At 37.8% G+C, this 23,496-nt stretch overlaps 1 protein-coding gene across 3 annotated transcripts in view; it reads left to right on the top strand.

Moving 5' to 3' along the window:
* The window catches only part of pcdh15a (protocadherin-related 15a), a 512,848-nt gene that overhangs the window by 226,604 nt on the left and 262,748 nt on the right, over nucleotides 1–23,496 (top strand). For 2 of the 3 annotated variants that reach the window (XM_049481098.1, XM_049481100.1), the window contains 2 exons: nucleotides 3,133–3,147; nucleotides 5,206–5,271. In XM_049481098.1, the coding sequence (XP_049337055.1) occupies nucleotides 3,133–3,147; nucleotides 5,206–5,271 (81 nt within the window). The remainder of the gene's footprint in view (nucleotides 1–3,132; nucleotides 3,148–5,205; nucleotides 5,272–23,496) is intronic. The other variant, XM_049481099.1, reaches the window with a different exon arrangement.

Raw genomic sequence — 23,496 nt, forward strand, 5'->3', positions numbered from 1 at the left:
CCATTTCCACTCACTGTTGTTTTTACATGGATCTCCGTGGAAATGTGAGCCCGAAGTGTAATTACGGTGTGCAGCAGTGGATAAATAGCTATTTTATTAAAGTGAGGTGACGAAACTCAGAGATGTGGATCCGGACAGGACTAAAATTACTGGAGGACCACGGAGTTCAGCGAAAAACAGTAGGTAATTCAGCCTGTAATTTTTTCAGAGGACATCTGAGAAAAACACATACATGGTCCAGAATCCAAAATGTTATGATGAAACTGGCTCTCATCAGGACCGCCCCAGAAAATTAAGACTGAGAGTTTCCTTTGTTGCATCGAATAAGTTATTTAGAGTTACCAGCGTTATAGGGATGCACCGATACCGGCTTTTTTTTTTTTGTATTGGCCGATACCGAGTACTGATACCAACTGTTTTATCAACAGTTTCCACTTTTTTTTTAAGGTCTGTTTAGATGATTGGCTGCAGTAGATAATGATTGACAAGGAGCTCCTGTTGTTGATATAAAATTATTCAATTGAACGTGTAACGATCAAAATATGGTAAAAAAAACAGGAAAATCTTTTCAGATTTTCTATTTTTTTTATTACAAGACATGTGCAGTCTTTCTTTAAGAGACCCCTCCCCCCTCCTCCCCTATGGCAGATTTCTCTGCTCTCAGAGTCTCGGTTACAGGAACCCGGAAATGGTATCGGCCGATACCCACTGCCGATACCGATACTGTGTGTAAGTGCAAGTATCGGTGCCGATACTGATGCGGTATCGTATCGGTGCAACCCTAATTCATTATATGTTCCTTCACACTGTAGATGACTTCAGTATTCATACACAAAACGTGTCCAAACGTTTGATTGGTACTGTAAAGTAATTTTAAGTATATAACGTGATTTAAGAAACCAGATAGAGAAATCTGAAACTAATTTCTGAGTTTTTACAGGACAGAAATCTTTAAACTAATGTTTTTTTTTGTTTTTTTTTGTTAAAGTTATGAGCATGTTCTAGCATTTCCCTGAAAGGACTGAATGGCCAGTTGAAAAAGCTCACAGCAGTCCCTGAGAAGTGAGAGAGAGAGTGTACTGGAGACCATGGCACTGTAGTTAACACTCATTCTGAATACTCTGAAGCAGCATAGAGATGTTAAGGTCATCATATTCAGCGTGTGTGAATGGATTTGAAGGTGCGAGTCAACAGTGCTTAGAAATGCACTAATGTGCTCTGATGAGAGCGTGCAAAGAAGCGGGGGAGCTCTGCCGGCCGGCCGGCCGCGACATGTGTTCCTGCTGTGTGTCAAGGTGACGCCTTTGTGATCTTCCATATTTAATGAGAAAAGGATCCACACCTTCTCGCTTGGCAACAGGTGTTTAGTTGCGAGTTATGCAGCAACGGAAACCTTATCCCTTGTGTTTACGGCTCCTGTGGCATCTCGTGCCCTCACTATGACTCATACTGTAAGGTGAATCTTCCCTGGACGACTCCTAGACAGTGGACACTCAGTGGTAATTGTGTGTGCGCCCGTGTGTGTGTGTGTGTGTGTGTGTGTGTGCGCATGCACGTGTGTTTGTGTGTGTATGGGTAGCAGCGGTATCATTATCCACTTCTTAGCGAGATGAAGTGACTCTTCTCTTTCTGGTTACATCACCCTTTTCTCTTTAAATCCCTCTAAACAACAGTCAGAAGCACCTCAGTAAGAGCTGCTGCTCCTGATTAGTGACTGAGTCATCTACAGATGATTGCAAATCATGCATAGCCTATTAAAGAGTCTAAAACACTCGGGGGGGAAATGTCTACAGCAGTATTGGGCTTTCAACCAGTTTATTGAGCTGCTCTTTTTCTGCAGCGGAACAAGTGTAAAACATGCATGTTTAATAGAATGAAAAGTCGTCAAATGGGAATCTGGTTGACAAAAGGGATCCTGACATTGACACACAGTCAGAGTTATACTTAAAAAGGGCACATTAATAATATGTGCAATTTAAAACTCACTTTTTTTTATTATCACGAAGGTCTCGACTGCCCCTATAAACACTTTCTGTGAGTAAGTTGAAAAAGTTTGGTGTCAGGAATCATATTCTTCTATGAGCCGTTTGGATGGATCTTTTTGTAATTACACCACCCCTTCACCCATTAACCTCCACCAGAGCCCCATTCACTAGGTTAGTTATTGAGAACCTCAGACAGTACACAGCAGGATTAGCCAGCAGACTTCGTCTGACAGAGGGATCCGTATTTACGGTCCATGGTCAACAGATGAGCAAGATTACCTTTTAATACTTTCAAATAATGAATTTTGTGCTTCTACTGCAGTTAAGCATGAACGAGCTTGTTGCCATTTGGCAAAACTAACAATATAAGGATAGGCAGTTTAAAAGGAAGCAAGTGTTGTCACGTAGTGGAAAAAGTGAGAAAATTAAGTTTAAAGTTACTAATCAGACAGCAATAATATAGAAATGTGTGGCTGGTACTGATTCTGATATGTCCTGCTTTTTGTGTTGTGAAATTCTGAAGTCATTATTTTAAATTAAATTTTTATCCTAAGATTGATATATGTATGCTAATATACTAAGGTTTATTTTTTTATACTGTAGTATGATAAAGCCTAAGGTCATAATATGCACTGATTCACGGATTTTAGAGGGGATAAAAGTTGTAATGTGCAGTAAAATTGGTAGTTATTGTCATATGTCTTAGAGTAACCCAAATACACTGCAAGAACACAGTCTTAAATGATTAAAATATGATAGCACAAAGGTAGGTTTGCCCATAATTGTTTGTTTTTTGTTTGTTGTTTCTTTTTATGTTACTATTAAGTTATTATTTTGGACGCAGTTTTAGAACTTTCAGGTTTGTTTTAATGGAGTTTTTTAGAAGGTGACTTCTGTGGAGACTCATGTATATCCTGAATGAAATATGCATTATCATAATGCAAACTGTTAACTAACCATTTTACCAGTTTATTTAGAAAGCTCAGGCTCTAACTTTTCTAGACTTTTATCCTCTGTCTCTTTCATTGTCTGCTCATCTTTATAAATGCTTTTTAATCCAGATCTGTACTGTGCTTCTCATTCTTGTCTTCTTCTCCTCTCTTTCCTCCTCTCTCTGCTGCTGACACTAACCCTGTCTCTGACACAGACTGGCAATATGAGGGTAAGGGGCAACTCTTTCTCTTCATCACTTCATCCTTTTTTCCCCTCTCCTCTGTGTTGTGTTTGTAGAGCATCTGTGCCTCTGCCTGAGTATACAGGATCATTTTGTTCCTCTACACATCTCCCGTTATCCAATTGTAGCCCAGCAAGGCACAGCACACATCTTTAAAGCTGAGAACGGCACTCTGTAAATGAGCATAAGCTCCAAATGTCAACAGCCCAGAGTATTGGCTTTCATCTAACCTGCAGTAACAAAGCCTGCAACTCTTAGCCTTCTCAAGCAGACAGCTCCCATCCCTTCTCATGGGCTGGAAGCACAAAAGTGAGGCTTCATTACAAAAATCGGAAATGTGCTCTCATGCATTACATTGAAAGTCATTGCACAAGTCGTTGCATTATGTGTCTTAACACAGCCATACTGTTCTGTATATCCATATCATTCTGTCACGCTCAGTCACAGAGATCACCTATGCAATATCCATCAGTTTATCAGCTTATTATTGCACATTATGAGGAGGGATGCACCAATCCGATATTAGGATCTAATATATTTGTCCTGTTTTTTAACAAAATCAGCCAGATCGCTTATTGGATAATTAGGCTGAACCACTGGAATGATCAGTTCTCTGAATCTGTTATTCAAAGGTCCATAACACAGGATCAGAGTAATGTACTGGATAATATGGCCAAAATGTATATCATAATACTGTATATACAGCTCTGGAAAATAAAAAAAGGGACACTTTAGCTTCTTCTGTTTTATTTTATAAACTACAGACAACATTTCTCCCAAATTCTAAATAAAAATATTGTCATTTAGAGCATTTATTTGCAGAAAATGAGAAATGGCTAAAATAACAAAAAGATGCAGAGCTTTCAGATCTTAAATAAAGCAAAACAACACAAAAAATTATATTATAAAGTTTTAAGAGTTCAGAAATCAATATTTGGTGGAATAACCCTGGATTTTAATCGCAGTTTTCATGCATATTAGCATGTTCTCCTCCACCAGTCTTACACACTGCTTTTGGATAACTTTATGCCACTCCTGGTGCAAAAATTTAAGCAGTTCAGCTTGGTTTGATGGCTTGTGAACATCCATCTTCCTCTTGATTATATTCCAGAGATACTCCAAAGAAACTCATCATTTTTTAGTGATCTTATTTTTTTCCAGAGCTGTATTTCTTAATTTTGATCAATGATATATAATCCTGCTATCAATATAATTCTGAGATTGAAATGAACAGTATGAAAGCCAACGTCTGTGACCACCAGAACCAGAAAACATTGAGTCAGAGTAAAGTCCAAAACTGGGAGATATTTTTATCATATAAAAATAAATAGAAGAAAACAGAATTCATTATAATGTATTGTACTTAATATTAGAGCTGAAAATGTTGATAAACATATTAAATCAATCTAATTAAAGACATTTTTGAGAAATACATAATATTTAATGCAGTGATTTGACACAGTGAATGTCATCTAGTTAAACAAAACACATTACACTTTTTGTAAATAAATGTACAATTGGGTCAGTGTTCTTAAAGCACTGATGATATCCTTGATATACTTCAAAAGCATATTGTTTAGCACAGTCCCCAAGGCTTAGCAACAACTATCAGTGAGTAATCCAGCTTAGAAAAACAGCTAGCATCTTGGCTAACCCCAGCCAGGCCTATTGTGACCTGCTGTTGACATCTTGGCTAACCTGCTGCATCAGTGCTGTGGCTGGCTATGGCTCTATTTGTTGGCACCACAGATTTTTGGGAATTATTTTAGTAACATAAACATTATTATACTATACATTTATTATAGTTTTACGAAATTGATAAAGTAATTCAAACCCAAGTCAATTTAAGTCAATCCTGATACCTTAAGTCTCTCCCAAGATAATTGATAATTGTCCAAATTGATGTATTGGTATTGAAATGGAAAAGGAAGTATTGGTGCATCTCTAAATATAATTTTGTTATGAGACCCATGTGTTAATTTGGATTTGTAAATGAATGGTATTTGAATTCTCATTCTGAATTTGTCCTTTTTCTGTTTTTCACAGAATGTAAATTATATCGAGCCGGCCCTCCTGCCACAATCGTCGCCATTGATGAGGAGAGTCCAAATGGTGAGTAGCTTCCACTTTCTTCAGTTTTTTCAACTTCTACCGCTAGATACTACCTGTCTTTTACTCTAAAGCTGGCGGATTTTAATGATGTAATCTATGGTCTGGTAAATGGCTCTGAGATGGAAATGATTAATTGGTTATCTTTTGAAAGTCGTGCTGCGGATGTGTTATGGAATTAAATTGGCTGATCTCAGTATTAGCTTGGCAAGATGTGAAATGAATTTTAATTGAAAAACTTTCATGGTAGACTTTGGGCACTGTCTCGTTTACTTTCTTAAACCCAGTTACATAATTTTCTTTATATAAATTTACCTTACATTAAGAAACAGCTGGATAGAAAAATACTTAAACTTTACATCAGGGGGTAGCAAGAGAATTTGTATACATTGTGAGGTGTTATCTTGTGAGTGAGGTTGAATTTTGGCCAGTGCGTGTTTGAGTGAGGTGCGTTAGTGGGGTGCCAAATGGAAGGCACATTCATATATATTTCTACATATATATCCTGTAAAACAGGAATACATAATAGAAGGCATTAACACCCACAGTGAACAGTGCAGTGGATGATAATAATCATAATTCAAAGACAGAAGCAAGAAGCCCCATGCTCATATCCTGCAGCTCAGTGTAACATCCTTTAGCCTCTTCAGTACATGGCAGGTCTGTGTATATTATCATTGCATCAGTGGCATAATAACAATGATTGTTTTGTTATAAGATTTAAATAATATTGTTTCTCCTGGAATTTATGGGGAAATACATAATTCAAAAAGTTATGGTAACTGGCCTAGGTACACTAGGTACACTGCCCCACTGTTTCCTGTGGCACTGCTTCATTACGTCCATATGTATAACCTTTCCGAGAAAGTACAAAACAAATGCAGGGTATGTGATAAAAAGTAACTACACTGTAAAAAATGTCCGTGAAAATTACAGTGAAAAACTGTGAAATGGCAACAGAAATAAACCGTAAAGCAAGAAGAAGCTTATTGTTGTAGAATAAACATTGAATTACCATAGATTAAAAAACTGTGAAAAATGTTCATTTTAATTGTTTTAACATGTGAAATATATGGTGAAAAGCTGAAATGGTGACAGCATTGGACAGTCATATTAAAAATAGCACATTACTGTATTATTCACGGTGTACAAACCTTAAATAAAAAACATGCCGTCAATTATATTTTTTACCATTTTAAGATGTGAAATATACACTGTAAAAAAAAAATCTTGTCAAATTTACGGTGAAAAACTGGCAGCTGTGGTTGCCATTTTTTCACCGTAAAAAATACAGTGATCTTGTAAATGGCTTCACGGTAAGGTATATTATCACTTGTAAAAACAACAGTTTGAAAATGCTGCCAGTATTTCACAGTAAAATAAACAGTTGCAAATGTATAAGATATTACAGTTTAATTCTTGTCAACAGTAAATTTCATATTGATAAACCGTTTTGTTTACAGTATATTCTTGTGAAAAAAGTATATTACATTGTGAAAAGCAGGGCCTGAATGGGATGTAACGCAGCTGTCTATGGGGCGTGGCTATGCTAATTAGATGTTTAGTTCAGAGACATCACCATGATGTAGTTTCATAGCGGTTTTATCCACGTGCCTGGGTTTTACATTATGTGTATATAAGTGATTTCACTCTCCGAGCACATCTCTGTGCTGTAAGTGAGTAGTCCAGTTAATGTAGCGCTTTTGAAAAAGATAATGCTGTTTAAAACTGTATGTTGTTTACAGCGTGACTCAAAGTTATTGGACAACCACAAAAATTTGCCATAAAATTGGACAATAAATGCTGTGGAATGGATCATTTTTCACTTAAAAAGCAACAGGGTTACATTGTGAATTATACAGCTATACCATGAGCCTATATACACTTTCACCGTTATTTTAACAGTAACTCCTCTTTATTAGTACATTTTCAAACTGTTGTTTTACAAGTGTTAATATACCTTACCGTGAAGCCATATACAAGATCACTGTATTTTTTACGGTGAAAAAATGGCAACCACAGCTGCCAGTTTTTCACCGTAAATTTGACAAGATTTTTTTTTACAGTGTAGTAAAGACATTTGTTAGAGGTAAAAAATACAGGAAAGGGTATTTTTATGTAGAACACTGCTATGCAAAATTAACATTTAATTTGTGTAAACTTGACAGATTATTATTGTAATTTAGCAGTGATTTCAATCACTGTAAATTAATTTACATTTTTTTTCAGTAGAGTTATTTACTTATCGTCTGTAATTTTAACAGGAAAACTCTGGTAACCACAGCTGCCAGCGTTTTCCTGTAAAAACTACAGTTTTTTTTTTACAGTGTACTGGATTACATTTTCATTACAATACCCCAGTACTTAACTTTTCTCTTGTTCATCATCACCAGAGTACTCCTGGTATTTCTCCCCAGTCTTTCTGTAATTGAGTTTTGTGTATACATACCATTCTCACTGCACCGAACACTACTGTGCTTTGCGAAGTATTGCCAACTCTACTGTTGCGCACTGAGTGTTTTATCGGTTTGTGTTTGCTGGGTTTTGATCTCTTGAGTTTCTTTCAGTCTCATCTTGCCCTTTTGTATTCTGGTTCTTGCTTCTTCTTTTTGTAGAAGCAAGATTGGTTTACTTAACATTAGATCTCTAAATTCAAAAGCAGTTATAGTAAATGAAATCATAACTGATCAGAAATTTGATGTTCTGTGCCTCATGAAAACCTGGATTAGGCTGAATTAATATTTAGCATTAAATGAAGCCACCCTTGCAGGCTATAATTATGCACACAACCCGAGATTGACTAGGGCCCTGTTTAGAATTTTTTGAATAATTTAGTTTAGTCATAATACTGTATGTTCAGTATTTTGTCTAATTCTTTGTTCTGTAAAGCTGCTTTGTGACAACATCAGATGTAAAAAGTGTTACATAGTAAATACATTTGATTTGATTTGATTTGACTTTTTAGGCTTTGGTTCAACTTTGTCTGTTTTGGTCACCTTTATATTGTTGGCATTTGTTGCTAATATTAAATCTATATATATGTATATATACATATATATAAATATATGTATATATTTTTTTTACTTTTTCTCTCGCTGGCTGATTGCTGATTGGTTATATCAGTTATATGAAGTGCTGCAGAATAATAGTCAGCAGTCTTGGTCTTCCTGTTGATGCAGGCAGATGCTGTTGGATTTCTGCAACAGGTTGTGAGTGGGTTTGAGCTGGAGCGGAATCGGTTTGGCAGAGTCGAGAGCTGTAACAGTTGCCTCTCTGGAACTCTGGAACCTCGCTCCTCTCAGCCCCGTCGCTGTAGAAGGATCGTAATAAGACAAGAGAACTACCTGTTGTGTCTGACGCGGAGGTCCTGCGCAGACGCGATGATTGGCGGCGGGCGCGAGTGTCCGTTGGGTGTGCGCGTCGGGGAGCGCTGGCTGAGGCCGCAGATGGTGTTTTGTTGTGGTGGCAGCACGCTGGGGCCCATTAACACATAAAGCATCTCCGTGCAGGCGATGCTAGACTGCACACTACAAAGATAACGGCTGCCAGGACTCCCTCCCAGCTCCAGCACCCAGCCATGCGTTTGACAACACTGTCTGCTTCTCTATGTGACAGGTGTTGGTGACTGCATGCAAAGGGTTTTTTTTTTTTTTTTTTTCATAATCCATCCTGCATACCTTTTTTTATCTCCTCCTTTTCTCTTTTTGGACCTATTCTCTCTTAGGCTTATTGCTTCCCCCTCAATAGTTGGAGCAGCACCTGTCGACTTGCACGAGCTAGAGTGTGCTTAGAGCCAGTTGCATGCTGGGAGATGTGGTTCAGTGGCAAATATTAGCAGGTCACTCTGTTGAGTTTAATGGAGGGGTGTCCAAACTGCCGCCCGTTTCCTTTTTTGGAGCGGCCCGCGAGGTATTTTAGAAATAGAATGAAAGTTGGCCCGCTGTTAAGCAGGTTTTTGTAATATGAGATTCAAAGTTTGAACGCTAGGTGTCAAAAACCGGCCAAAGAGTCTAATAGCGGAGAGGGTGCTCAGTTGTAGCGCAGAAAAACGGGCCAAAGAGTCTAAAAGTGGAGAGAATGCGCAGTAGTAGCAAAGAAAAACGGGCCAAAGTGTCTAAAAGAGGCTAAAAGAGGCGAGAGTGAAGTTGTAGTGCAGAAATACGGGTCAAAGAGTCTAATAGCGGAGAAGGTGCTCAGTTGTAGCGCAGAAAAACGGGCCAAAGAGTCTAAAATTGGAGAGAATGCGCAGTTGTAGCGCAGAAAAACGGGCCAAAGAGTCTAAAAGGGGCGAGAGTGTTCAGTTGTAGTGCAAAAAAACAGGCTTAAGAGTCTAAAAGCGGAAAGTGTGAAGTTGTAGCACAGAAAAAACGGACCAAAGAGTCTAAAAGCGGAGAGAGTGCGCAGTTGTAGCGCAGAAAAAGGGCAAAAGAGTCTATGAAATGAATCATGAAATGAAACATGAATTTGAAAAATCTTAGTTTACACAACACTGTCAAAGATAGATAAAGATAGTAAGTCAAGTAAAATGGTGTGTAAATGAAAATAATCAGAAAAATGTATTATTTAAAGTGGTACATTTCATTGTTTGACTTCAAATATATTTCTCCTTCTGGCCCCCAACAAAAAAAGTTTGGACACCCCTTGTTAAATGGGATTTGCTTTGGGTTGTTCGGGCTGAGATGGCTGTTTGTTTCAGTAATGAGGTTGCTGTTTCTGCGTTTGTGCTCCAGCAGGCTTTCTTTCACAAAGAAAAAAACATCTACAGGGCTTTCAGGACCGTCGGGCTGCTAAGCGTGGTGTCTCTCATACGTCATTCAGTCTTGATTCTCGGTTTTAGTTCAGTTGTGCTAAGAGACGAAGTGGAAGGAATCTAATAAAATGAATGGCTGGTATTCTGAATGAATGTCTGCAGAATTGTTCATGGTCTGAAAGCTCTGTCTGGCCATCCTTCTCCGTCTCTCTTTAAAGCATCACTCAGAACTCAATATATCTTCCTATTGTAACAAATAGATGGTATTAAACCCGACAGTGCACTTGTCTTGGGTTTGTGGTGGGGTGTACTTCAGCAGATCTCTCAGTCTCTCATAGGAATCAACAATAAATTGTTTGTGGTCCAGAGGTCCACAGCGCTGCCATTATGTTCCGGAGATCAATGGTTCGAATCCTGATCATGCAGCTTGCCATCAGGTGTTCGAACCCTGAGAGAGCACAATTGGCTTTGCTCTCTCTGGGTGGATAGACCTATCATCTATCATCGCTCCAAAGGGTGATGTCGATCAGCACAAGGCATCTGTGAGCTGATGTATCGGAACTTCTCCGAGTGCACTGTGATGCTACTTGGCAATGCTACATCAGCAGCAGTTTGAAAAGAGGCCGTGGCTGACTTCACATGTATCGAAAGAGCCATGTTCTAGTCTTCACCAGCTTTTGATGGTGGGAAATACAGCTGAGTAGCAGCTGAATAAAAGAAGCTGAATTGGCCTCGCTATATTGGGAGAAAATGGGGAAAAATAAAAAAAAAACAGACTAGTTTGGAAGTTGCACATAGAGTACACAAACTATTATATAAAAGCATTGTTGCTTTTTATGTTTATGACCTTAGTCTGTCCCTGACACTCTGTTGGTTTTCTCTGCCCACTCGGTTTCATCATTAATGGTAGGTGTTGAATCAGGATGCACAAATGCAGCACATGCTGTGACCTCAGTGGAGCAGTGGAGGCAACAAGGAGCTTTTTATGTGACCAGTGTTCTGTTCTTTTTTGCCACTGAACTTATCAGAATATTTTGTATTTATATAATTACAGACTTCATATTGCCTCTGTTTCTCTATATTATATAACATGTATATTTCAATATCAGTTAAAAGTTTGGACACACCTTAAATTTAGTGTTTTTTATTATTGTATTGTTAATTACCAATGAAGTCATTCAAACTTTAAAGAAAAACATATGGAATTAATGTAAAAAGCATAAAACAAACCAGAATATGTTTCATATTTTAGATTCTTCAAAGTAGCTCCTCTTGCTTAGATGACATCTTACCATTTTCTTAACTTCATGAGGTAGAGTCACCTGGAATGGCTTTCAGTTAAAGGAGAACTCTGGTGTGAAATGGACTTTGGGTTTATTAAAACATGATAACTTGTACTTCCCTTTGTTAAATAGCCCACCTCCTTTCCCCCACAGCTTTCTGAGATCCAGCAATTCTTTGCAATTTGCCCAGTAAGGCTTTAAAATGAATAAGACAGGGCATGTCTTGCGCCTGCAGATAAATCTACTGTTTTACCACCATTATTCAGACTCAAAAGTAGCACCGGACTTCACGTAGGTAATTCACTGGGTGCCGCCATCTTAAATTTAAGTCACAATAAGTCAACCGTTGAGCATGAATAATAAAACATTTTGCGCAATGTTTATGTAATTTTTATTCTAATATCGACAGTAACCAGATGGACATTTAGCAACAGCTGGAATTCATGCATTTCTAAGGAATTCATTTTGCAATCTGCTCAACTATCCTACCTATTCGTTCAAGCTCGATGGTTGACTTATTGTGACTTTTTAAGTTTCTACATGATTCCTTATGTGTTCCTTGGAAATTCATAAAAAATTGGTAGCCTGAAAATTATTAGTATTAGTTTACAAAAATAAAAAAATGAAAGAGAAGGTAGATATAGATTTTAAGTCAGACACAGAAGATAAATGATCTGCACAGTTTTGTTGGTCACAGGATGCTGCTAGGGTTGCCACCTTTCAAAATTTTAAATAAGGGATGCCCACCATGGCTGCTCTGGGCCATGTCCACCACAGGCCCGACATCCGGAGCAGTGGTATGTTTTTTTTTGTGCTGGTGTTTTAAGTAAACCACTTGTTATAATATTTTATATAATGATCACTGGAAAACTGGAAACTTTATCTTTACCTCGAAAATATAAACATTTTGTCAAAAATACACAGAAATCTGTACACAAATTTGTAATCTGAGAAATAATTTCCTATATATATTTTTTTTTGCACAGTATTTGTGTCAAAATGTGATCTCCTGAGACATTATATATATATATATATATATATATATATATATATATATATATATATATATATATACAGGGGTTGGACAATGAAACTGAAAACCTGGTTTTAGAGCACAATGATTTATTGTCTAAGCGGACAGTTCTGATGGAAACAGGAGAGTTGAGGTGCACATTTAATTCTGCCGTGATTTGGGCAGCCGGGATTAAAAACATACGTTTTTTGGATACAATACGGGTTAGCACCCAAACATCCCTTTCAGACAGATTCCCCTTGCATCCACAGTTAATCCTGTTGGATGTGGTTGGTCCTTCTTGGTGGTATACTGACATTACCCTGGATACCGTGGCTCTTGATACATCACAAAGACTTGCTGAGCAAAACTGTGCTCTTACCCTGCTAATAGAACCTTCACACTCTGCTCTTACTGGTGCAATGTGCAGTTAATGAAGATTGCTCCAATTTATCCATGAAATGAAAAAAAATTGCCTCCCACACTAAAATGACAGGTGTTTCAGTTTCATTGTCCAATGAAATTGTATATAGCACACAGAGAGGAGCGGAGCGGAGGAAGGAGGGATTAAGTGTTGAGTCTATTTAGTCTTATTGGTTCAATACGTGATGCTACATTTAGTTGCCAAATAAAGGTTACGATTCCGTATTTTATGGGACGGGTTGCAACCCTAGATTCTGCTGCCCACAGAAAGCTGTTGGTGGTATGTATGTATGTATACACTGTATAGAGCGTGCCATCAACCTACCTAAAGAGAGTATAGCCAGTTCCAGCTGCTGATATTGAAGCAGCATGACCCTGACTTTGAGCAAAGTGTCAGAGCCAGAGTCTGCTGAACCACCTCTTTCTCCATTTTTGCTATTTGCATATTTAAAATGTAAAGATGTAATGAAACTGCTCGTTTTCTTCACATTTCATGGTGAATGAACCAATAGAAACGCTCCAAAATGTCTTGCAATAAAATCTTTTTACACTGACTTCCATTAAATGGTTAGAAGGTTTCAAGGTTTTTGCATGATGAATTTGCTGATATAACACCAGCAACACATAAAAAAAAAAAATCACACTGCTGCATACTGTTGGTACACTTCACTATAACACATTATCATATTGTCATAAACTGCATAACCTCATATACCAACCATTCACGCACTGCGCAAAATTACAGTCGGCCAGTACAAATCTCCCCACCAAATATATTGTTTTTAGTTATTTTCCTCACCACTGTTCGCTCTCAGGCTATCAACATACCTCACAAGTATGGGAACATAAATGCTTTGAGCTATGCAAACTCCATTTCACGCATCATTGCATTGTAAAACGTATTATAATGCAATTCATAATACAAATGCAGGCGCAGAGAGTGCATACGAGTGATGCAGTAAGAGGCCCGAAGGACTGAAAAACTCTGTGCTCTGTCCTCTACAGCAGATCTTTCTTTTCTTAAACAGATTTTCTTTTTTAAAACCTATGCACAAGCACAAACTAGGCAACCTGTACTTTATTAACTGTGTTTGTGTCTGTGTTTTAAAGGTTGAGCCAATTGGAGTAAGAGCATATCTCTGATTTAAACTTTTGCATTGTTGAAATAATTAAGCAATAATACAATTAACGTTTATGCTATAACCTGTAATAATTACATGCTATAGCACAAACCTCGAGTGTATTATTGTGATTATACCACAATTTAATGAACGCTTTTTATTGAAAGATTTTGAGTTAAAGAGGACGAGAAAATACTGTTCTAATCTGGTTATAAACACTCGATTAAGGCAAGTTAAAATAGTTTCATTGCTGATCTGTTTGTAGCTGTGCGCTGTTTGGCTTGTAAGCGCTGTATCGTTGCTAGGTTACCTGTATGTGGAGGAGTCATTTGAATAAAATAGCTATTTGTCCACTGCCACGCACCATAATTACACTTTGGGCGCGTTGTTTCCACGGAGATTCACGTTACACAACAGCGGCAAGTGGAAATAGAGGAGCTACTGAACATGATGTCATGTGACCGAAAAAATTATATCACTGGTCCACCTGTTTTTTTTTTTTTTTTTTTAATTGCAGTCCGGATGCAAGAGTTTTATCACTGAGTACAAGTGTGGAATATTTTTCACAGACGTCTAATCCCATCCGGATAGGGTCCGGATAGGGTTTAAGATTAATAAAACCTTATTTCAAAAAATAAATGAATTAATAACAAAGTAAGAAAAATATCAGTAATCATAATAACTGATACATGTTACATGAAAAAGCAAAAATATATATTTTTTACTATAATTTTTTTTATTTTTTTATTTGTGCTAGCCTGTTAATTATATCGTCGCTGTCCAATGAAAAACACTTATCTTCATTTTTGTCGATTTTTAGTTTACTAGGTAATTTGAACAGAAACTCTTCCTCACACTGTGCCAAAATTCCTTGATGAACGGACCAATAGAAAGTCTTTCAAATGACCTGAAATAAACTCTTTTTACATTGACTTCTATTGAAAGTTTACAGGGTTGTTTCTCTCTCCTGTAAAGTTGCTGTTTTGGAGATAAGTGTTTTTCATTGGACAGCAATGATATGTTTTCATATTTTAAATAGCATCAGTGTAGTCAAATGCTATGGAAAATGTAAAAAAAATTAAACAATGTGCCATAAGTGACAATGAGTTTTATTAGTCTTTTTAGCTTTAGTAAAACCATCAAAAACAATTTATTTATTTTCTCTTATTTTCACATTTATTTTCACATTTTATATATATACACGTTTATATATAATAACAGTTGTTTTCAAACAATGTGTTAGAAAAGTCTGAGCTACCCTATTTTAAGTTCTTTAGAGGGTCTCCACTCCACTTTATTTGGCAGATTTTCAAGCAGTTGGCAGTTCTCTCAGCCAGCTTTAAAAAAGTGTATGGGATGCTTTTCCAGAAATCCTTCACATATGCTGAGCACTTGTTGACTGCTGAAAACATATTTTTATAGTTCATTAAAATATATATATTTTTTTATTAACCTCAATGTGAGGTTAATCAATTCAGTCCTGTTCGAATGTACCAATCAGTTATTTCTACAGATTATGATTTTAAATTATTTTGTTGGAATCTACATCCTTAAATATCTTGTTATATCCAGTGGAAAATGATTTTTTACAGTCTTTCTGAAGTATAGAGGTCCTCAAGACGGCATTTAATTTCACTATTTAATGCACAGACACCTCAATCATTTGAGGTCTGTGACAAAAATCAGGTTTTTGTTTGACACACAACAGTCAGTTTTAGAAGACAAGCAAAAGTTTAGGAACCTTAGCCTATAACCTATGAACATGAACTTGTATCTGTTAATTTGCAAACTTAAAAAAAAATCGTGCTCCGATACTTCATCAGTGTTCACTGCCTCAGCAACGGCAGTGTATAAATCGAGTAGCCGCTCCCGTCATTTAAACTGAGATTTCCTATCCTCTGTGAATCGTTCATAAATTGTATAGTCCTTTAGTTGTACTACATTACTCCACCTTCTCATGTAAAATGAATCCTGTGCAAATAGGCCTGTAGAAAAAAATGTATACACACATACAGTCCAGTGTGTCCAAAGCTTGTACGTTCCATGTCAAGAGTACCAGTACTAATGTTGAGTATGGCTCTTCCATTTTCCAGGGTGAAAATAAAACACAGCAGTTAGTGAAGCAGCCAGAACATTGGGTTTGTAGTTTGTTTGTTGACAGCCTGATAACCGATGAACACAGTGGCATAAGGGCCTATACATGTCATTAACATTGATGACATGTCCACACCAGCTCTGAAACGTCTAATTTTGTCCTCACTGCTTTATGAAATGTCGCTTTTCACCCGCTACTTTGTGAAAGTGTAGTCTGTTGAAGCTGTTGTGAGAAATAGCTGGTGGCAGGTACCTGTCTAAACACTGTCAGAAATGGCACTAGGAGCATGCAGCATCTTCCCAACTCGAGTCGTAATGTAAGCTAGTGTGCTTGATCTGGGCCAACTGTCAAATTCAGCATTAGGCACTGTACTGAATGTTAGTTTTTAATGAAAACGTCCTGACTAGTGGGTTAGAGTATCGTTCTGTGATGCCTTTGAAATCTTTTTTGAGCTTTACTTAATGTTAATCTTATTTTTTTTTGTTAGCGCTGTACACAGTATTCAGTGTTTGTATATGTACGGAAATATACAGCTCTGGAAAAAAGACTTTCTTTGATTTTGCCAAATTGAAAACCTCTGGAATATAATCAAGAGGAAGATGGATGATCGCAAGCCATCAATCCAAGCTAAGCTGCTTGAGTTTTTGCACCAGAAGTGGCATAAAGTTATCCAAAAGCAGTGTGTAAGACTGGTGGAGGAGAACATGCCAAGAGGCATGAAAATGGTGATTAAAACTAGGGTTATTACACCAAATATTGATTTCTGAACTTTGGGAGAAATGTTGTCCGTAGTTTATAGAATAAAACAACAATGTTAATTTTACTCAAACGTATACCTATAAATAACAAAATCAGAGAAATGTATTAAGAAAGTGGTCTCTTAATTTTTTCCAGAGCTGTATATAAATTTAAATATATATATAATTGCCATTGATGTGGTGGTGTTTGGCCATGCTCTCAGCTGTTCACATTCTTGTCTATGTGGTACACATGTTTTTAGAGGCTAGAGGGCATCTCAGAAGTCTGATAACTGCAGGGCAAAACCAATATTTGGCTCCATCCCCAATCCGTTTCACTCAGTGTCGGATTATTTTCTATTTATAGGAATATTGGGAAATGTGCCTACAGTATTTTTCTCTCTATGCATTTCGTTTTTCTGTATATTATGAGGAAAATTACTGTATATTTCTGACTATAAGACGCACCGGATTATTAGGCGCATTAAGTGTCACTAGTAAGAATGCCTTCATCTAAATGAGCAAGGGTGTCTCAATGTCTCCTTTTTAATAGAGAAGCTGGGGGAAGGGCCTAAGTAAACAAAACTGTAATTAAAAAAAAATCTTAATCTTAAAGTTAAACGAGCACTAGATATTATTCTACAAAGATTCCTCTTCTAAAAACTGCTTATTTGGGTGAGTAAAGTGCTTAAATTTATTTACAGTAGAGAATTACAGTTAGAATTCCAAATAATTTGTCTAAGGTGAGTTTTCAGAGAAGTTTCTTCAGCACTAAGGCTAGGTGCAGCAGCACTAGCATTAGCCACTAACTGCAGTGCTAACAGGACGTAAATGCAGTAGGATACAGATAGACTGAGCAACCATGAGAGTGCTATCAGCTAGCAGTTTGTCTCATGTAGCTTGTTTTAACACAACAAACACACTACAGTCCAATATACTCAGCTAGCACTGCCGTTAGAAGCTAATGCCAATGCTTATAACGCTGTACTTCAGTGGAGTGGCTTTACTGCTCCTTAGTACCTGACTGGTAGAATTCATATTTAAGGATTTTGATCCTCTTCCATTGGCCAAATATTTCATTCTGCTCAGTTTTCAGTTTCAGACTATTTTTTTTCTGTGCATGTATAGTTTAAACTGAGGGCAACCTGGTCCTACAATAGTTGTGCAATAATAAGTCTCTTTATTAAGTGGCTATATTATCAGTATATGTGTATTGGGTTTACACCATCATACTCTTTATACTGTGTTCACTTGATTGTGTTCCCTACACTTTACATCACCCAAATAATCAATACTAAAGCATATACAGGGGATGGACAATGAAACTGAAACACCTGTCATTTTAGTGTGGGAGGTTTCATGGCTAAATTGGAGCAGCCTGGTGGCCGATCTTCATTAATTGCACATTGCACCAGTAAGAGCAGAGTGTGAAGGTTCAATTAGCAGGGTAAGAGCACAGTTTTGCTTAAAATATTGCAATTCACACAACATTATGGGAGACATACCAGAGTTCAAAAGGGGACAAATTGTTGGTGCACGTCTTGCTGGCGCATCTGTGACCAAGACAGCAAGTCTTTGTGATGTATCAAGAACCACGGTATCCAGGGTAAAGTCAGCATACCACCAAGAAGGACGAACCACATCCAACAGGATTAACTGTGGACGCAAGAGGAAGCTGTCTGAAAGGGATGTTCGGGGTGCTAACCCGGATTGTATCCAAAAACATAAATCCACAGCTGCTCAAATCACAGCAGAATTCAATGTGCACCTCAACTGTCCTGTTTCCAAAAGAACTGTCAGTCAGTACAATACAAGTACCAAGTTTTTCAGTTTCATTGTCCAACCCCTGTATGTACAAACAACAGGTTTTAGCATGAACTCCAAACACTGGTAATCTGGACAGCAGAAACCTTGGTTTACAGTGTCTAAAACATACATAGAAAAAGTCTGTTGATACAAACACGCAGGGAATTGAGATGAAAAGGAGCAGGGTTCATTATAGATGCACTGAAGCACAGTCCACACAAACAAGGACAGGGTCAAGGCACAGAAACCAGGGTTATCATGAGCAAAACAAGCTCTTAGTAATAAACAAGGAACAGCTTCTTTTAACAGGGGATCTAAATAAGCAACAGTAAAAGGGCTTAGGCTGTGCGTAAGGAAAGAGCAAGAGTTTGGAAAGTGTAAGTGGAACACACAGAGGATAAATAAGTGCCAGGACGGTGTCTCATGTGAAATAATGAGCTGCAGGGACTTGTGGCTTTTTCGGATGGTTATTTGAAATGCTGGTAGGAGGGCGATTCTGGTCTAATGTGACTGTACCAGTTGCAGTGGTGTTGCTAGGGTTTTTACACAGCTACAGCATCGCTGCCAGATTGCAGGTCATCTGCCACCCAGTATACAGTAGCTCTGTGATCAGAAATCGCTCGTTCATGAAGTACTAATGAATAACCAACACAGATGGGTAATATATGATTTAGCTTCAGCAAGGAAGACTAATAAGAGTAAGGGTGTATGTATATAAAGTAAATTGAATTTAAAATCAATTCTACACTCTTCAAAATTAAGCTTTCTGAAAGTTTTTGGTAAACATTTAAACAAGTAGTTGGTCTTAATATAGTGTAGAGGTTCTTAAAGTTTCTTAGGAATTCTTGGCCCTCAAAAATCTAATTTACACATTTAGTGCTTAAGAAACCCATTAAATTAAGGGTTATTTAAGTAAGCAAAAGAGTGTTCTGAAGACTACTTCTTCCTGAGGGCGTCTAAGGGGTTATAATGTTTTCTGAGTGCTTTGAAGGCTACCTGCTCCTAAGGATTTCTTAGATTTTATAGAGTTCTGAGGCTACCTGCTTCTAAATTCTTGGTGGGCTACCTGGTCCTGAGGACTTTTGAAACTTTGTGGGATTCTGGGGTTCTGGGGCTACCTACTCATGAGGGCTTCTGAGTTCTTTGTGGGCTACCTGGTCCTGATGACGTCTAAGACTTTGTGGGCTTCTGGGCTACCTGCTTATGAGGACTTCTGAGACTTTATGGGCTTCTGGGGTTCGAGGGCTACCTGCTCATGAGGGCTTCTGAGTTCTTTGTGGGCTGCCTGGTCCTGAGGACTTGAAACTTTGTGGGACTCTAGGGTTCTGGGGCTACCTACTCATGAGGGCTTCTGAGTTCTTTGTGGGCTACCTGGTCCTGAAGACTTTTGAAACGTTGTGGGACTCTAGGGTTCTGGGGCTACCTGCTTATGAGGACTTCTTAGATTTTGTTGGGTTCTGGGGCTACCCGCTTCTAAGTGATTTGTGGGCTGCTTGGTCCTTAGGACTTCTGAGACTTTGTGGGCTTCTGGGGTTCTAGGGCTACCTACTCATGAGGGCTTCTGAGTTCTTTGTGGGCTACCTGTTCCTGATGACGCCTGAAACTGTGTGAGCTCCTGGGCTACCTGGTCCTAAAGACTTCTGAGACTTTGTGGGCTTCTGGAATTCTGGGGCTACCTGCTCATAGGAACTTCTGATACTTTGTGAGTAATCTGATCCTGAGGGTTTCTATTTGTTCTGATGACTTCTGGCTACCTTAGGGTCCTGGGGGCTAACTAGTCCTAAAGATTGCTAAGGGGTACCTGTCTCTAAAGATGTCTAAAGGGTAGCTGTTTCGGAAGGCTTTTGAGGGCTCTAAAAGATACCAGTTTCCGAGGGCTTATAAGGTTTCAGTGGGCTACCTGTTCCAAGAACCCCTGAGGGTTCTGAGGGTTGCCAGTTAATAAGGGTTTCTGAGAGTTTCGAGAGGTACCTGTTTCTGAGAGCTTCCTAGGGTTCTGAGGACTACCTGACCTGTGGGTTTCTGAGACTTCTTTGGGTTCTGAGCGATACATGTTCTTGGATGCTTCTGGGGGTTCAAAGGGCTTCCTGTCTCTGAGGGATTCTGATGGTTCTGAGGACTACTACTTCCTGGTGGCTTCTGAGGATTCTGATGCTTTCTGAGGGTTCTAGGGGTTCTGATGGCTACCTGCTTCTTAGGGTTTATGAAGGTTTCAGGCTGTACCAGTTCTTAAAATGTTCCAACGATTCTAAGGTCTACTTGTAGGTTCTTATGGGTTCTCATGGTTCTGAAGGATACCTGTTTTAAATCGATCGACGAGTTTGGGGAGTTCTGAAGGCTACCTGCTCTAAGATCTTTAGAAGATTTTGCAGTCTACCTGCTCTAAGATCCTTGGAGGGTTCTGAAAGTTTGTATGCTACTTGCTCTAAGATCTTTTTAGGGTATTTAGGGTTCTGAGGGTTTTGAGGTAAACCTGCCATGTGGACATCAATGGATTCTGAGTATTCTGAGGGCAATCTGTTCCCTACAGAGATCTACTTGTTTCTTATGGTTTCTGATGTTTCACAGGGTTCTGAAGGCTAACTGTACCAGAAGTGATTGTTTAGTGACATCAGGTTCCAAATTCCTTTTTTATAGGTTCAATTCAAGTCCAAACAACAAAGTACAGACTAATCAAAGAAGTTACTGTAATTTCTCTTTATAACCTCAAATGCATTGTACTATACTATACTGCCATATTTCATTCCTGCCATTCCTGTCATTTCTAACTACTTTTTTAAAGGAATGTGGAGGATGGCTCATAAAGAGAGAATCTTCATATACACTCTTGACATTTTCCAGAAATATCAGGCCTGGTGCCTATAGTATATTTTTATCTTTGCATATTACATTTTCCTATATATTGTGTAGGATATGACATGTTCTTGTTTGCCCAGTCTCATATTAAAAATATATAATAAGATGAAAGCACTTACATTTGTAGTTATCAGTTGGAAAGATGCCACACAACAGAAAATCTACCAAATTTCTTATTTTTCTTTTTTTTCTTCTTTTTTTTAATTTGCACAGATGTAGCAGATCTCTCTCTCTCTCTTTACCAATGTTTCAAGGAAAGATCAGCATGAAACTTCCCAGATGAATATGTGAATATGTAGACAACTCATGTTTTTAACATCTGGTGTGTTTCTTTTTCTAAAGATTAATGTGCATCTCAGCAGTGTGTAATAATTTATTGTTATTGTGATATATTACACTACAGTACATTTTCCTCAGCAGATTATGTGCATCATCAGTACATCTGGAACACCAGACAACAGCATATCATGTCATTTAAGCTTGTATCTACAAAATGAAAACTTTTTAGCTGGCCATTTAAAATATTTTATTGCTGCTTTTCATTTGATCTTTTATAATGATATTTTGATAAATGTTAGACATTTGACACTTTTCTCTTATATGAGAATGTAAAGATGCACCCAAAATTATTTTTTTTAAATAGGCAAGAAAACTACTTTCAGTGCTTTATATTAAACAATATTGTGCCTTGTTGGTATGTGTACTGGGCTTGGGTTAAACCAATATGGGCAAAACTTGTATTTCAATAATACAATATTATTTTATTCTATTCTATATTGTCACACTTGGCACTGAAGGCTCTCCTGTCTCTCCTGCACCTGTGTCTACCAGAGGTTTCCTATCTCCAGACTTCATTCCCCAGAATGCACCAGGCACTGACACCACTCATTTACTACTTCACATGACACATTAATGACACCTCTTAGACCACAATCACTGTAATAGTGATCACCTGTTGCACTCACTATATAAACCCCTCTTCACCACACAGTCATTGCTGAGTATTTGATCTGGTTCACTCCCCTTGATATGTTTACTGACTTTTATCTTTTTCAAGGTTTTGACCTTGACCTTTGACCTTTTATATGATGATATGAATTGATTTTGAGTTATTGTCCAGCCCTACTTCAGTTTTTTTAATAAATATATTATGTTGTAGTTTTGTAAGGACATAAAATACAATTTAGGCTCTTTCTTTTATTTTTGCAGTAATGAAAAGTGGCAAAAGTAATGAAAATCTTCGAAAACTTTTTGGTATTTGGTTCCATTTTAGACAGAATTGTTCAATTTTTCGAATTCCTAAAGAAAATAGAGATATAGATGCATAAAGACTGATAACTCCGAGCCTGTAAAAGGCAACAAGCATTATAATGCATAGTAACTGCATAAACAGCACTAAAAGTGGCTGATTGAATAGTATTTCATTATACTTTATTGCATTTAGTTGTGTTGCTTTTGTTACATCTTTGCCAAATGTTGGATATTTTGCCTCATAATCATTCTTAAGAAGTCTTCTCTGTATACAAAGAGTTATTACAGTCATATTTTCTAAAACATGAGACATTATGTATTATAAAACATTTCTATATATTATCATTACCTTGCTTCTGAAATGCTTCCTGAGTGTATTCACTGTCAGGCATGTATTTGTGTGCACGTACTGTATTTACAGAAAGAGTGATAGTAAAGGGAGGAATAGTGAGAGATATGTATGAAAGGATGTGGTAAGTTTTAGGTGAGGTTTTGTTTGGAGGCAGGTCAGGTGTGATCTCCGTGTCTGGTGGACATGGTGTTTGTTATAGATTACAGCACGGGTGTCTCTACTGTGATGATAAGAGCTATCAGACAGGCTGATGAGAAATAGCCACTGAGCCATGTTGGAGGGGCTGGTTGCCATGGCAATGGGGACAAATTGTACATAAAAAGCTGGTTCATGCTCCTCAGACAGGCACGAGCATGAAGCACAGTAGTGCCTGACAGAAGTGAGCATGACCCCGTTTACACCTGCTCACATCATCTGACTCGGATATGCAGTTAACTATATCCTAATAATATGATTTTACCACATGTATTTACACATAAAATAAAATAATAAAAAAAATGCTATCTTATTGTTTTGAGATAGTAGGTAATTATTTTGAGATA

The sequence above is a fragment of the Astyanax mexicanus genome, chromosome 7 (assembly GCF_023375975.1).
Source record: "Astyanax mexicanus isolate ESR-SI-001 chromosome 7, AstMex3_surface, whole genome shotgun sequence".
Classification (NCBI taxonomy): domain Eukaryota; kingdom Metazoa; phylum Chordata; class Actinopteri; order Characiformes; family Acestrorhamphidae; genus Astyanax; species Astyanax mexicanus.